The 16,374-nt window shown below is 44.4% G+C and overlaps 1 protein-coding gene across 1 annotated transcript in view; it reads left to right on the top strand.

Annotated features, from left to right (window-relative positions):
* The window catches only part of Fbxl17 (F-box and leucine rich repeat protein 17), a 423,470-nt gene extending 412,886 nt beyond the window's left edge, over nucleotides 1-10,584 (top strand). The window contains 1 exon segment of the mRNA XM_032901713.1: nucleotides 7,820-10,584. Coding sequence (XP_032757604.1) covers nucleotides 7,820-7,960 — 141 coding nt within the window. The 3' untranslated portion in view covers nucleotides 7,961-10,584.
* Nucleotides 10,585-16,374: the final 5,790 nt, after the last annotated feature.

The raw sequence follows: 16,374 nt of genomic DNA, 5'->3' as shown, positions 1-16,374 counted from the left end.
CCCTTCCCTCTCCCCATCCCCCTCTCTCCTGCACAGACAATTTACAATCTTAAGATATAAAGGACCCAAGTTTTGTCTGTGTCCCCATTTGTCTCAAGCCACAAATACACTGCTTCACATGCTCTCCATAATCGACTGACCCCATGATGAGCAAGTGGCATTGAAGATCCAATGAGATACCCAGCTTTCCTTCTTGTACATGTACTGACTAGTCTTTGATGGCTTCTCTAGCATCGTTCCTTGAGGAAGCACTTAGTCCATATGAGGAAGTACTAAGTCTATATGAGAAAGCACTAAGTCCATATGAGGAAGCACTAAGTCCATATGAGGAAGCACTAAGTCCATATGAGGAAGTATTAAGTCCATATGAGGAAGCACTAAGTCCTTATGAGGAAGCACTAAGTCCTTATGAGGAAGTGCTAAGTCCTTATGAGGAAGCATTAAGTCCATATGAGAAGAGCTAAGTCTTTATGAGGAAGCACTAAGTCCATATGAGGAAGTACTAAGTCCTTATAAGGAAGCACTAAGTTCATATGAGGAAGAGCTAAGTCCTTATGAGGAATCACTAAGTCCATATGAGGAAGCACTAAATCCATATAAGAACTGAATTTCCTGGTTCTTTGTTTCTTTACTTTCCCACTTGCTTCTGGGAAAGTCATTGAGGCCCAGTTAGAGACCTGAAGTTAGGCATGGAAAGAGGACATCAGTGTGTATCTCACACATTCAAAGAGCAAGCCTTTTGTTTGGTGCAGCAGTGAATATTTGAAAAAGATAGCTATAGCCTCCAGGAGCAGGTTCCTCTCCCCAGCTCCCGTCATCAGGGCAGTAGAGAGGGCGTCACTGGAACGGGTTGGACCTGTACTTTTATTTCTTGCCTTCAGGTGCCAGTGGCAAGAATCAACTGTTCCCCCTCAACCTGCGCCATGTATCCTAGTCTCCTGAGAGCGTCCAAATATCGATCCCTCATAAAGACTGGGACAGTTGCCTGGGAGATGGCCTGGCCACTAGAGTTTTAAAGGGCTCTCCCGCTTCCTCTAATAAGCAGTTGGGATGACAACCACAGCGTCCTTGTCTGTTCTTGATGGCAGACACAGGCTAACGTGTCCCACAGTCAGGAAGCATGCATCATATGTTTGCTGTGTATGTATCGTTGTGGGGCTCTTGACAGAAGCCTTAACACAAAATGAGAAAGAAAGAGGAAGCTGTTTATCTGACAGAGATAGGGAGCGGGGCTGTGAGACTTGCCTTGCTGCTGAACAAAAGACACAATACAAATGGTTTCAAACTCGTGGTTTTCTGCTTTGCCCGTGGGGAGACCACAGCAAACTGTGGCTTGTCAGTGAAACAACCACACAAAGACCACACGAAGAATCCTGCTGCAAACAGAGGAAGTAGATTCATTAAGACCTGTGTGGTTCCATAGACAAGTCATAGGTGTTGTTAGCTGTGCAGATCCTAGGAACATCAGCCCATCAGCTGGTGGTTCAGTCTCTGCTGAGAGCTGGTGGTAAAGCTCTACTGTGCTGGTGGCTCACTGGCCTGGCTGCCCTGCTGGCCTGGCTCAACTGCTAGCACCAGCAGGGAAACAGACTACTTAAATCTCGCCGGCACTCAGGCCAGGCCAGCCCGCTGCCAGGCCAGCCCGTGAAGGGATCGTGCGGCACTTAGCTTTCGTAACTATCCACCACTTCAGTGTGTCTATCTTGGGGCCTGTGGGAACCAGTTGCAAGAGCACTTGGACAAGTGTGTTTGAGAGACTTGTTGGCACCCAGTGAACACTTGGATATCAAGTACTTCCCAGGGATCCAGAAAGCTGAAGCAAACTCCAGGGTCTATTGCCCCAGGGACAACACTCTGCCTCTGGGCAGCCTGGAGTTAGCCCCTAGGGCCGTTAGCATTGAGTGACATTGCCCAGGGACTGTGAAAAGTGACAGGCCAGTGTCAGGGTAGTAGTCCTGAGTTAGGACTCCCACGCACAGCACCTCCACATAGCACTTCCCATGGCACAGAGGAACCTCTTCTCCTTTCGCCTCAGAGCAGAGCTATTTCGAACAAGAGGCGCACTACAATTTACAAAGCAGAAAACGGCTGTTCTGTTGTAATACCTGTTGGACCGGCTGCCTTTCTTACCTGCAGGACACCTATACACTTAAGTGCGCCTGACACCTTGCTTTTGAAAGTCCATGCAAACATCCTCCTTTGGAGAGGCACAGAGTGCCTGCTGTGGACCTCCTTCTGTGACAACTTGCATTTCTCTAGAAAATTCCTCACAGCCTTTGCTGTTGCTGCAGTAACTACCAGTCTTCCCTGCTGTGTCATGCCCTCCAGAAGAGCAGGGACCACATCCAGTACCAGTGTTGCTGACCATTCTGTCTCTGGGACCTGAGAAAACATTTCCCTGCAAAGAAGATGGGAAAGAAAACCCTGTCAGTTCTGGTGCCTTTGTCAAAAGGACCCTTTGAGAGCCCCAAGCTTGATGGAGGAAAGGAAGAGAGAGGGAGAGTGAGGTTGGGGGTGCATTCAACTCTATTACTCTATTCCATTTACCCCATGGGAGGGGGTGAAGCCACATCAGTTTTGAAGCATCCCCCTCCCTGCAAAAGTAGAAGGTGCCAATAGCATTGCTTTGACTCAGGAGACCTATATGTATCCACGCTGCCACCAAATGCCTGTGGCATAGACGATCCCTTAAGTGTCTTGAAATGTCAGACTTTTCGTCAGGCCTTCTTGAGTCCACCATCCTAAGTAGACTAATGAAGCTCTAACACCCCTTGACTGTGGTTTATGAAGTTGTAGGAACGAGCTTGTGTCCAAGATTACTAACCTGTCTCCCCTTGTAGCACGTGTAACCCATGTTGAAGGAGGCAGCCATCATTCAACCTAATGACAAGTTAGATATTTCAGAGGGCTGCCTGACAACCTTGTACCTAGCAACAATTTCTCTACCACCATATGAGTGCAAAATCACTAAGCTCCGAGAGAGCATTTCTAAAGAGGTTCCTGACGAGATTGGATAGAAAACAACAGTAGCCAAGGATCAGGATGAGCGGGAACTTAAAATTATTAAAGGGCTTCGGGCTGAGATGAGGTCGGGACTTTCGATACCCCATTGTGAATGACAGGCGGGTAGCAGTTAACTTCTGCTTGACAGTGCGACACGCTCCCTTTTTATTTATTCAGCACAGAGTCTCCGAGTAACTCCTGTGTTTACTGAACCAGCAAAAGTGCATCTGAGTCTGTACTGCATAGGCACGTGCCACGGGCTGCAGACCTGGCAGCGTGCAAAGCGAAGCACTACTGTCTTATCTCATCCCACCCGCGTCTTAGTTAGTGAGACTAACAGACAGTGCCTGCTGGGCGGAAAACAGGACCTTACAGTCTGGGTATAAAGTAATGTGGTGTCATCGGTGTCTCAAACTGGACCAGAGCTTTCTCCACTCAAGAGAAAATCACTCTGGGTTGGAGAGAATGAGCTCTGCGGAGATGAGGGCTTGAGTTCAAGTCAGCATCTGGAGATACACATCACCTCTGTAGCCCCGGCATCAGGAGATGGAGACAAAGCGGGTACCAGGGGGTAGCTGGCAGCCCGCTAGCCAACAGGGCAAGCCTCCTGCTCAGTGAGAAACCTCATCTCAAGGGAACAAGGCAGAGAGTGACGAAAATGCCCAGCATCTTCCTCAGTCCTCCACAACTGGCCACTCCGGCATATGTATTTACGCTGTCACATGCCTGCACCATACACATCTTTTTTTTTCAAAAACAAAGAACGTTTATGTTTTCTTCACCATATTTTACCGGATCTTGTATTTTTGAATAGTTGGATAGTTTTGTAAATAGCCGAGCTCTCGGCTGGGCTCTCACGGATCAGGAGCTTTCTGGTCTGGTGTCGTGAGGACCTGGTAGGAAGGGAAGGCAGCAGAGGTGCGTTACAACGCCGAGCTCTCCTCACCCCTCTGGAGCAGCAGCAACGGCAGCAGCAACATCCTGAAACCACGGTATGATTTACCTAATTAGCATGGCAAATTGCCTCACATTTTCAAAAAGTGCTAATAGATGTTAGCTCAAAATAGATTAAAATACCAGACAAATTGTACTACCTGAAAACGAGTTATAATAATCTTGAAAATGTGAATCATGGTTATGCTGTCTTTAGAGAGAATGATAAAATCTAATCTTTCTTGTATACTCTTCAAAAACCTAGGGCATATGCCCCTTACCCCTTTAATCACAGTAATTTCTTCAAATAACATTTCTGAGCTTTTTCTTTCAGGATGGTGCTTCATTTCCCAAAGCCATGTGAGGCAGACTGGTTGCCATTGATAGTGTTCAGAAAAAGAAAAAGGAAATTGAGTTTTAAAGAAAGGTGTCACGGGGGATTATCTTTAAAACACCTTTGCTCCCCCATTTACATTACACACATTCTATAAGTTAGAAAATGTGCTTTCACAAGTCGCCTGGCACACGACTGAATTTCTGCAGGCAGGTGTTTGTCTGCATAAGATTGAAAAATGATTCGGTCTCTCTCGGTGGCTTACACCAGCTCCCTCCTCTGTGTCACCAGAGCACTTGCAGAGTCTGTACAAAAGAAGGAGGAGCATCGTGGCTTCTGAGAAGCCAGTGAACATAGCAGGGTATAAAATGTACCATTAGCACCGCTAGGAGACATTGTAAGTAAAGAGTAGAACCTTCCCTGTGGCCTCATACGCCTGCCGCCTATCCCCAGGAAAGGTCTAAAATGGGATGTTTACATGGTCTCTGCTTTGTTTCCAGAATTTACAGAATATCAAAGGGGTTGCTTGGAAGGCACCGTTCTCTACTGAGGACCACGGTGGCCATGTCATATGCAGCTACACAAAGCCAACCGTTACTTGTGCTTACCCACATCCTATGAAAGCCAGAGAATTCCCACGGCATATATTCTTAAATACAGGTGTACCTTACTTTATGCAAAAGAAATAGATAAATTGAATTCTGTTAAGCCAAAAGAAGTGTATTAGGGGAGCTGATGAAATAAATTAACCCTCCCATGAAAGGCTTTGCTAATGTGAAAAATTATTACCTAATTTATATACTTCATAAATCTATGTCTTCGTGTATTGAGTTTCCTTTAGGTGAATTATACATCTCTTTCTGGAAAAGTGATCACACTGGTATTTTTTTCTTTTCAAAAATTGATCCTCTAAAACAAACCAGCCCTACACACAAAACCTTGTCCTCGCCTGCCTATGGATGAGAAAAGGAGTCTGAGCGTCTGTGCTAGGTGTGAGCGTGCTCTGCCCCTTCCTCTTGTCTGTCCTTAGTCACTAGCTCCTTCCTGCTCAGTGGCTTGGACTGCACGGATGAGTGCTGCTTTCCCTGGTGCTCTCTGACTGCGTGGCGTCTGCCTTCTTGTAGAGACAGAAGCCTGCGTTCTTCCCAATGTGTGGCAGAGATCTTAACCCTTGTAGAACAGGTCTTCTCCAACACCAACTGTTCTCATCCTTTTCATCATGGAGAAGGTACATTACTCTGAGCATGTACATAAATATAATAGGTCTACAAATCAGAGTTACGGATTAGAGACCATAGAGAGATTAGTTTTATTATTTGTTTATGATTTATCGAGACAGTTCCTCTGTGCAGCCTTGGCTATCTTGGAACTCACTCTGTAAACCAGGCTGGCCTCAAACTGATGGAAACTCTTTTAACATGTTTAAAAGGGGGAGGGAAGTGTACACCGTGCTGAGGTGGTTGGACCTGTTACTGAAAAGTTAAGCCCTGGCTGAGGACTGGCCACTGCAGGCCATGGCGCATCTTTAGTATTTTCCAGAATTGACAGATACTTGGATTTTACAATTGTCTGTGCTATAAATACAGACGTCTAGACAGAGATACAAATCTGTAGTTCAAAATGGCAGCAGTATTTTCAGAGCCATTTCTGAAATTACTGGAGATTCTGTCCTAACCCCACACCAAAATTCATTCATGAATTTTTTTTTTTATGAAACTCAAGTCAGCAGCCCAGACAGCAGTTCTTAAAAATCATTCTAACATAAGACAATCCAAATATATACTAATTTGACACTTAGATACCAAGGGATGGTGGTAGAAAATAGGGAAAGGTTTTGTTTCCTGTGACTCAACCATTAGACATCTCTAAGAGCAGTGTGCAGTACACGCGTGTGTCCTGAAATCCACTTCTTGCTGCGACTGTTCCTGTGAGCATTGTAACGAGCACTGTGAAGAAGGCTTGGCCTCTGGCATCTCCAGAAGCACGGATTGGCACTGTGAGGATCCTTACATCTCGTGCACCATTAGTTAACCTGGTGTTCAGGGACTCCCCACTGAGTACCTGTTGCAATGACCAGAGCTGCCGTTGAGGGGGCTCACTGTGTCAGCCATAGTACTGGCATAAGGTCACATCTGAGCCTTACAGCAACAAGTCCAAAATGTAATTCTCTCATCTTGTTTCTATAGCAAAGGGGTCCAATCCTGAATGTAAAAGAAAGGGGTTGGTCAGGTAAAAGAAAGGTTTGAACAAACACATCATAACTAGAGAAGTTTCTTGACGTCTGGGCTTGGTGGTTCACACCTATAAGCCAGGTCTTGGAAGATCTTAGTGTCATGTCGGCCTGGTTATTTATCAAAGCCTTCCTTACACCTTCACTGTCACCAGTACAACGGGAGCATAGCAATTCTCAGTATTGAACAAATATAACAGCCAGCCTACCTTTCGAATCACATATTTGGAAAAGTGCAACCAAACTTGATGATCATCAGAGGTATAAAAGCAGGCTTTCAGAGCAAGCACCAAGGCCTTCTTGACTTGTTTGGGTTGTTTCTGTTTTTTAGTTGTTTTTTTTTTTTTTTAATGGTGGTACTCTTGGTTGTCAATAATGACCATCAAGAGGAACACTCAGAAATGTCTACCACAGATACCTTCCTTCAGCCTTGACTCAGTATAGCTTACACAGTGCAAATAAAATATTGATGTATTTGAAAATGCCCAAGTGTTCAATAAAGATTTTAAGTAAAGCTACCTGTAAGTTGTGGTTCTTTCGTTAATCATTTATTTATCTAAAGGATGAAGGAAGCTGTCTGCGTCTGTGATATGAACTGCAATCAGCTTAAAAATAATTGACAAATTAATCCCCTCACAGCACAGCAATTGTAAAGGTGTTAGTTTTAATTAGGCCTGTCTGATTGCCTTGTCTAATCGGGAATCAAGGTGGACTCTTTGATGGCTGAGGTCTGCCGGGGCCATCCCTGACCTGCCAGCCATGTATGTTTTAATTATTGATTCCTCACATTTCAGCCTTCTCATCACACAGGGCCTGAGGTTTGCGATGTCTTAACATTTAAAAGGAAGAAAAGTAAACATTTTCCTTTGCACTTCTGTCTAGAATCCTGTGTATCCCCCATCTCCATTGTACACTCTTCAGCTACAAAGGCTCTTCTGTGGTGTGGGTGAAGAAGTCAGAGATCCATGAGAAAGCTCTTCTGCTTCCTTCCTCCTGTGCTGTGTTCTAATGGGCACTGTTGCAATCTTGGCCAATCCCAGTCAGTTAGTCATTGATGTTTAGCAGGGACATTTGATTTCATGACATCACGTTTAATTAAAAATCCATACGGGCAGTGTAGTGCTGGGATATCCGAGACGGCGGACGGAAGGGAAGTACAGGTGCTGGGAAATACTTGGTCACGTTGCTGAGTTGGGAAGCAAAGGGGAGCGCCGGGCCGGGTTCCTTGTCACACTGCATGCCCCACAGCACTCCTGTGAACACTGGCTGCATGCCGTTGGTGGTCCGTGTGTCTAACAATGACTCTTCTCTGCTCACAGGTCAACGAGGTAACAGTGGAGCAGCTGGTACAGCAGTACCCTCACATCACCTTCAGCACTGTCCTGCAGGACTGCAAGAGGACCTTGGAGAGAGCCTACCAGATGGGCTGGACCCCCAACATGTCCGCAGCCACCTCCTAACTCTCTTCCCATGCCCAGGCCTACTCGGGCCCTTCAGCAGAGCAGAGAAATGGGGGGCTGGAACAGGGGTCTTCCGGAAAGGTTTTAACCGTCACCTGTCTGTGTCTGTCCCCAAGTGTTCCATTTATGTCTTGTTTGCATTCTGCCTAGCAAAAGTGCGCTGTTACTTCCCCCAGGTGAGCTGGCTTGTTTTCCCCCAAACGGAAGATTATGAAAACCACAACCTTTTTGGTTTGTTTTTTTTTTTTCCAATTCAAAAGTTCATTTCTCTTAAATAGAACTTTGTGGAATCTCAAGTCAGAAAACTGGGTGTATAATCTTGAGCTTCTAAGTTCTGACGCAGCCTGGAAATGCTCACCAAAAGCCTTTGTTTTGTGATGGACTACCTGTACACTTCTGAGAGGAACAGAGGTGACGTTGCTCTAACTAGAAGCCTGGAGACTAGAACCCCCACAATCCCGGAATACACACATGTCATGCTTACACACACATGCTAGGTCAAGTTCTTGCTTGGTAAATTATCTCCTGACAGAGAAACCTTCCTGGGTCATGAAGAGAGCACACCATCCACTGTGGTGCCCACGGTGGACATGTTGCTGTCTTGTAGGTAACTTAGGACATAGACTGAATAAAGCCTTTTGTCAATTCGTATATGGAGGCAACAGTCTGAAGTCCCCTGGCCAGCTCACAAAAGTTAATTCTTCATTAGTCTATAAATGCATTCTGTTAAGTAATAAATATTTTAGTTGGTTTTTCATTAACACTGTGTTAGCTTTTACTTTGTGGATAGTTACTGGTCAAGATGTATTTTAGTGACATTTGGGGCTAATCTTGGCATTATCTACATTGAAGCCACGAATGTAATTAATGGTGTGCAGTTATTTTAAAACTTACAGATAATTTCATTATTTTGGTAATTATGAAAATATATCCTGAAGTGGGGTAGTTATACTGGTAGAAGATTAATGAATGAGATGTACGTAGACAATCTTCCTGTTGTATTTTTTCCTTTGCTTTGGGGTTTAGAACAGGTTTTTTGAATATATGCATGCTATCATTTTGAATAGTTCTTACTGCAAAGATCCACTGTTAGCTGACGTATGAGCTAAGGAGAGAATTTAGAAAATCTGTTCATTAAGATTCTGTTTACACTTGCCAGAAATGCGTATTTTAGTTTAATTAAATATTACCAGCTTTTAGTTCTGTCAGTACCTATCAGAAAATGAGTCTGTTTTGATTTCACACATCTCAACAGTTAATTCGTTGCAGGGACTCAGGCTCCGATGACCTCTCCTGTGTCTGGATTTATAATCAGGCAGCAGGGAGCCTTTTTAAGCTAAAGAGTGATTATCTTTCGTAGGAGGAGAAGCAAAACCTTGACTTTTGAACTTGCTATTTATTCTCCCCGTATGTGGTCTTTGGTCTTTAACAATTCTAATGAGGTCTGAGTTTGTTCCCCATAAATCCCAGCACCGCTGAAGAGATGCTAGGTGTAAGACACAGAGGCAGGCTTGCATTCGAATGGCACTCACGTGTGTATAAAACTCCTTCTCTGTAGAAAATGTTTGTTTCCCTCCAGTGTGTCAACTTGCTTCTGATGTGGCATTTTTTTGTTTTAATCTCAATCAGTTAAAAACAGATCTACTGAGCAAGTTCCAGGAATACCTTTTTCATAACCAAACGGGTTGCTAGTTTAATTTGATGGAAATGAAATTTAAGAAAAAGCTGTTTACCATTAGAAAACCACATTTCTTCTTATATATTGAACTGTATCATTTTATATCCATTTCTCCACTACTAAAAAATGTTATTTCATAATATTTTAACTGGTTTTTAACCCAAAACTAATTTATAAGACAGTATGTATAGTAATAGTTGCTTAAGCGAATAAACAAAAGTTTAATTTTTATATACGTCACACTATATTTTAAATAGTTACAAAACAAGACAAAAGAAGGGAACTCCGTCCTTGATAGAGACGGTACAATTTCAGTTCAAAGTTGTAGTAATCTTGGAGTGTTGCCGTCTAGTTGTCAACGGTTTCAGAGTGTACAATTGATTTTTTTTAAACGTTGCATTCTTTGAACCTAAAGTCCAGCACTATAAAAATGCTTTAGCTTGGGGTGGGGGGGTGCACTTATTCTCCAAGACGCTGACTAATACAGAAACCCTGACGCAACAGAACCCGGAAAACTGCCTCGGTTCATTTGTAGAAATCTGTAGAAATATCGTATCCAGCCTCAAAGCATTAATCTTTTAAAAGAAGCAGCCAGGAAAAGCATCACCTCAAGTGATCCTGGGGAGGTTGTGGGATGTGCTCTCATTAGATGCTTTGAAATGAGGCTTAAAATACTTTTTTCTGGGCAATATAGTCCCTTTTTTTCTTAGACTGTCATAAATACATGTGAACACATTTAATGCAGGGCTTTTTATCCTCTCCAAATGTCAACAGTATTTTCAGAAAAAAGCCTATGAAATATATTGCTGTAGTGGAAAATTCCGGCCCTTTGTCTTTAATGCCCTTTTGAATGAATAAAGAAAATCTACCCAGTTTGTAGTTTCTATATTTCTGTGAATCTTTTGACCTTGCAATGGGTTGCAATAAAAGAGAAACAAAACGTCCAGTCTTTGGCTTTATTTTCGACACTAAGTGGGCTCCCTGTGGCTGGCTGGGTGTGATACACACAGTCACCTGTGCCCTTGCGTGCCTCACTACAGCCTTGTACAGCTTCGACTAATCCAGAATGATGAACACGATTCAGAAACAAGACTAAAACCTCATAAATGTAGGCAAGGGAACCGTTTCAAATCCCTTGCTATGTGATCATTCGTTTAGGCATCTGGTCTCTACCCAACCCCCAAAGGCAAGTAAATAAATATACCGCGATTGAACAGGTACAGTGCTGTAAACATGGATGAAGCTCATCCCCAGATTCAACCTGTTCCTGCTGCGGAAGGCACCGGACCAGCAAACAAGCGTGGCGTGGAGTGTGGCAAGGTAGCAATGGCGACTGTACACGTTTAGCCACAGACGGACTGGCGTCGAGATGCTCAGTAGATCCCAGCAAACGTGCTAAGTGTGTGCTTGGAACAGAGACGCTACGGAGCCTGTCCTCACTCATCACTGAGATGGAAAAACAAGAAGGGGAAGCAGCACCGACTTGGATACGCCAACGTTAGAACCAGAAAATCCCACGTGAAAGGCAGGCAGTTCATGCTTAAACCCCACACACAAGGAATTGTCAGATGCCATGCTGCTGTAAAGTAAGATTAATGTGAGAATTGATCATTGTGGGCTGGCGAGATGGCTCAGCACATAAAGGCGTTTGACACCAAGCCTGGGTTTAATCCCTAACATCCACATGGCAGGAAGAACTGACTTCTGTCTTCTTCTCCAACGTCCACACGTGTTTTGTGGCATATGAACCCAAACACACACACACACACACACACACACACACACACCAGTAAGTAATAGGTAATTTTTAAAGGAAAAAATATAGTTGAATTATCCTAATAATCATAGTAACTAAAACAGTATGATAAAGGTTTCAGGACCAATGGAGCAAATTAGACATACTCACGGGAGGAAATACAGGGACAAAGAGTGGAGCAGAGACTGAAGGAAAGGCCATCCAGAGACTGCCCCACCTGGGGATCCATCCCATATGCAGCCACCAAACCCAGACACTATTGCTGATGCCAAGAAGTTCTTGCTCACAGAAGCCTGATATGGGTGTCTCCTGAGAGGCTCTGCCAGAGCCTTACTGATACAGATTAAGATACTTGCAGCTAATCATCAGACTGAGCACGGGGACCCCAATGGAGGAGTTGGAGAGAGGACTGAAGGAGCTGAAGGGTTTTGCAACCCCATAGGAAGAACAATATCAACCAACTAGATAACCCCAGAGCTCCCAGGGACTAAACCACCAGCCAGTGAATACACATGGAGCAACCCATGGCTCCAGCCACATAAGTAGCAGAGGATGGCATTGCCTGACCTCAGTATGAGGAAAAACCCTTGGTGCTGTAAAGGCTCTTTTCTTTTCCCCAGTGTAGGGGAATGCCAGAGTGTTGAGGTGGGAGTGGGTGGGTGGGAGGGGGAGCATCCTCATAGAAGCAGGGGGAAGGGGGATGGGAAAGGGGGGAACCAGGAAAGGGGATGACATTTGAAATGTAAGTACACAAACTATCCAATTAAAAAGGAGAAAATGTCTAAACTATTATGGGAGTAGTAGTTTAAGTAAACATGTTAAAAATTGAATACTTTAAAAAACCAAGTCTAGTTGTGGGCTGAAGGGATGGCTTAGTAGCTAAGAACATTTGCTGTTCATATAAACAGCCTGGGGGATTCAGTTCCCAGCACCCACAAGACAGCTCAGAACTGCTCTAACTCCAGTCCTAGAGAAAATCACACCCTCCGTAAGTCTACACAAACACGAGGCAGATGCATACATAAAACTAAATCTTTATAAAATCTGACCAGCTAAACTGGGTATGCTTTACCATAAAGAAGTTCATTACTGATGAACTAAAATTAACAAAAGGCCAAAATCAGGATTCATATGAGAAAACATAGCATAAAATCCTCACAATGCTGTGGGGTTAATTTCAATGATCTCAGGAATAACACTGTCAAGTGCTGCTTATAAAGACGAAGGCTGAGCGTCTTTGAGTTAAAATGGAGAACTCCTGGCCTTCGGGAGACCACGGGCTAATAGCAGCTAACAGTTCTTACTCAGTGAATCAGACTGGTGGAAATGAATTCCGGCTCCGTCTTGGATGACTCTTAGAGGTGCCCGAAGGAGGAAAGCAAGTCATGGCAGAAATGCTTAAAGCCGTACACCACGTCTGTGTCTCAAAACCAACCCAAACTAAATGTCCTTTGATACGAACATGAGTTTACAGGAAGGGGGAGTGATGGTAGATACCCATGTGTTTGACAGAGGCCAGGAGAGTGAGAATACAGAGCTGCACATATGTTAAAGCAAGCTGGGTTCCACACTCTTTGCCACCATAATACAGTGTTTCGTCATGGACGTGTCTAACATTACCTGTCTACAGCATGGTCGGTGCATACAACACAGATGTATAGCAGCTTCGTTTTCTCGAAATACTGACATTTTAAATGATCACAAGTTTTTCGTCTGGTTTAAACTGATTAATTGCTAACCCTACTAGAAAGCTCCCACCCACAAGGTGCTGGAGTTTAGTTGTTGAGAAACAGGCTTTGCAGCATCCCGTGGCTAAGCGGGTAGCATAGGGAGGAGAACTCAATAGCTTGTGGTCCTCCTGTGTGCTCAGCACAGCACTGCCTAACTTCCTGTCTGTCTTGCCATTGCTGGAATCCCAAGTGGACACCTGACTGTGAGGTGCTGAGACTCCTGAGAGAATTCATGTGACATATGTATTATTAGATCATTACCATAGGAACCAAAGTGTCACCACACTGATATTACTTCCTCTTCCTTTTTAATTAAGTGATAAACACGTATCAAAGCCAGCTGGCAATACGATAGTCAGTGCTAATGGAGGGTCAGTTGGAATCAGGCCTGTTCATTTCATCATAGGAGTAAACCACAATGTAGCCATATGACTATCGGTGAATAGAAGGTTCTTCCTGTTGGGCCTTCTGCTTAGAAGATTAATTCTGCTTTCCCGAGATGCTTGATACACTCATTGCCGCTACACGGACTCTTCCGTCACCAAAAACACAACCATCTGCGGGAACATATCCCCAAACTAAAACCATACTAAGATCCCTTAACGCCCAGTCCTGTGATCTGCCTTGGCTAATGAAGCATGGTAAGGGTGCCAGCAGCTCGTGAAGAAGGGGGGACATCCAAAAGAGCCTGCGTTGTTTGCTGCAGCTGTTTTACTCACAACAGGATGGAAGAGAGGGTCATGCATTTCTGAAACTTTTCCCACAGTTTGGCATCACTTGAAAGATCTGGAGATGAGAGGCGTTGATGGAAAGTGGCCTGAGGACACGGGGCAGGCTGATGTGCTTCATAACTGTTCTCTAGCCTGAGATCTCCTCGCCTGTGCCTTGTGCATGCGTGCGCGCCCGCTTGCCCAAACGCACCATTCAGCCATAAAAGATGACTACAGAATGCAGTCTATTCAACTTTCTGTGACTGATACGATAGAGAATGAAAAACAAGTCGCCAAACTGTACAGTCTCACTGATAGATGCTGCTCGCGCCAGTCTGGGTGGCTACAGACAATGGTGACGTTTAAAAAAGAAAGACATTATACCGAGTGAATAGGGAGTGCCCAGGCATCTTCGATTTTTGTTGATGGAAATGTTTTTGCTGTATTTTCTCAGCAACACCTTGCAACTGAGTCACTCACTAATGGGTGGGGTTAAAACGCCTCGCTAATGATATTCAAATGAAGCCGCTATTAAACTGTTTCTTCAATTCTAAGTAAAAACATTGGATTACCATACAGGCTTCATGGAGGTAGGGAGACAAATACTGAGAGGCGCACTAGGAGATAACAGATAATTGAGCCGAACGTGAGGATTACGTCACCAGCCCCTTCATAAGTTACCAGACAAAACTGATGGCTGGGTTCTCTGTAAAGCAAGCCATAAATCAGGAAGAAGGTTTGTCTTGGAATAAATTTATACAGATGGATACGTAGGCCACTCCAAGTCCCTTTCTTCACGGTTACTGTTGAATTTATCACCCCACTTTTCCTTCAACTTCACTCTTGAATCAACCAGAAGCTAGAGCTCGTGAGACACTGGCAGGCGACCTCACACACAGGCTTTGGGAGGTGCAAGGTCGTGGTGCCAGGAAAATATAAATGAACTCCTTGGAACAATGACGCTTGAAACATTTTGCCGTGAAAGAAAAGTGTGCGCGTGAGTGTACGTGTGTGTGTGTGTGTGTGTGTGTGTGTGTGTGTGTGAGAGAGAGAGAGAGAGATTGTGTATATGCATATATGTGTGCATGTGTCTGTGTGTGCACGTTTGTGTGTGTATGCGTTTGTGCCTGCATGTATGTATGTGTGTGCATGTGTGTGTGATTGTGTGTGTGAGTGCATATGTGCGTGTGTGTGTGTGTGAGTGCATATGTGCGTGTGTGTGTGTGTGTGTGTGTGTGTGTGTGTGTGTGTGTGTGTGTGTGTGTGTATACAGTCCTAAGTCAGTGGGAAACAAACCCTGTGCATAGCACTTCACAAGTCAGCTGACAGATACTGCAAACACCCAAAAGTCTGTACTTTACATTACAAGAGAAAGGTAGGCCCCTCATTCCAAATGTAACCTCCCTCCCAGCTCCCAACTCCATGAAAATATCTTCCTCCTTCTGTTGCTCTCAGGTCCTTAACGAGGTAGTTCATTTCTGCCAGTTCTCTCCACCCTCATCCCCCACTTTTCTGTTCTTTGCCCCTCCCTTCTCTGCCCTCATGGCTCTGTTCCTCTTTGTCTGCCTGTCTGCATGTACACTTGTCTGTCCCTATCCCTTCTCTGAGTCCTTACTTCCCTCCCTTCCCCAAGTAAACCCCTTATACCAGACCGGTTGCATGGAGTGATTTCTCAGGGAGCCATCTAGGCATGCTTCCCAAGTACTCCCTCATCGCATTATATGTGAAAAATACACACACACACACACACACACACACACACACACACACACACACAGTACATTAATAAACATTCCAAAGGGGTTGATAAAAATCTTCATATGAGTACTTACCCACTGAACCATGGAAAAGCATTTCTGGGGTTCAAGATGGGCCATGCACACGCATCCCCAGGTCACATACACACACACACACACACACACACACACACACACACACACACACATATGAAGAATTGTTACTATTTTCCCATCCTTAATTTCATTGTCGGATGCTACCTCATCTTGTAAAAGAGTTGAGCCAATTCTATCTTTACCAAAAGGTTACAGAGGCTCCCAGTGGCCCCTGTGGCATTCTCTTTACCCTATGATGACATTTTATCCTGGTTTGAGTCGGTGGCATTCTCTAAAATATTTTAAAAGCTGGATATAATTTTATGTTTTTATTTGCCACTTTAAAAATGTTTGTGGAGACACTTTTAAGTCAGTGTTCCCCTTTTCCTTTCAAAGGAAAGAAAGGTCAGGTGGGGAAGGGTGAAGGTAATGGCTTCACAGCTGCAAATCGAAAACTATGTAAGGGGGTGAGAGTAAGGGGGTGAGAGACCTGAGAGATTTACAGATTAAGACGTCAACAAGTGTTTCCCTCTCCCCTTCTTGTGGTCTTACTTGGCCTTGTGAAGAAGGAGGTGCTTGTCCTGCACTCAAGTGAGAATTTACTGGACGCCTCGATTGGTCGAATGTGGCTGGCCATTGTGATGATGCAATTGCACTCAACCCCAGTTAAATAAGACTGGAGAGAGAGAGAGAGAGAGAGAGAGAGAG

This window comes from Rattus rattus, chromosome 4, assembly GCF_011064425.1.
Source record: "Rattus rattus isolate New Zealand chromosome 4, Rrattus_CSIRO_v1, whole genome shotgun sequence".
NCBI lineage: Eukaryota > Metazoa > Chordata > Mammalia > Rodentia > Muridae > Rattus > Rattus rattus.
The sequence above is the reverse complement of the archived record's forward strand: the minus strand, read 5'-3'. Positions and strand labels throughout refer to the sequence as shown.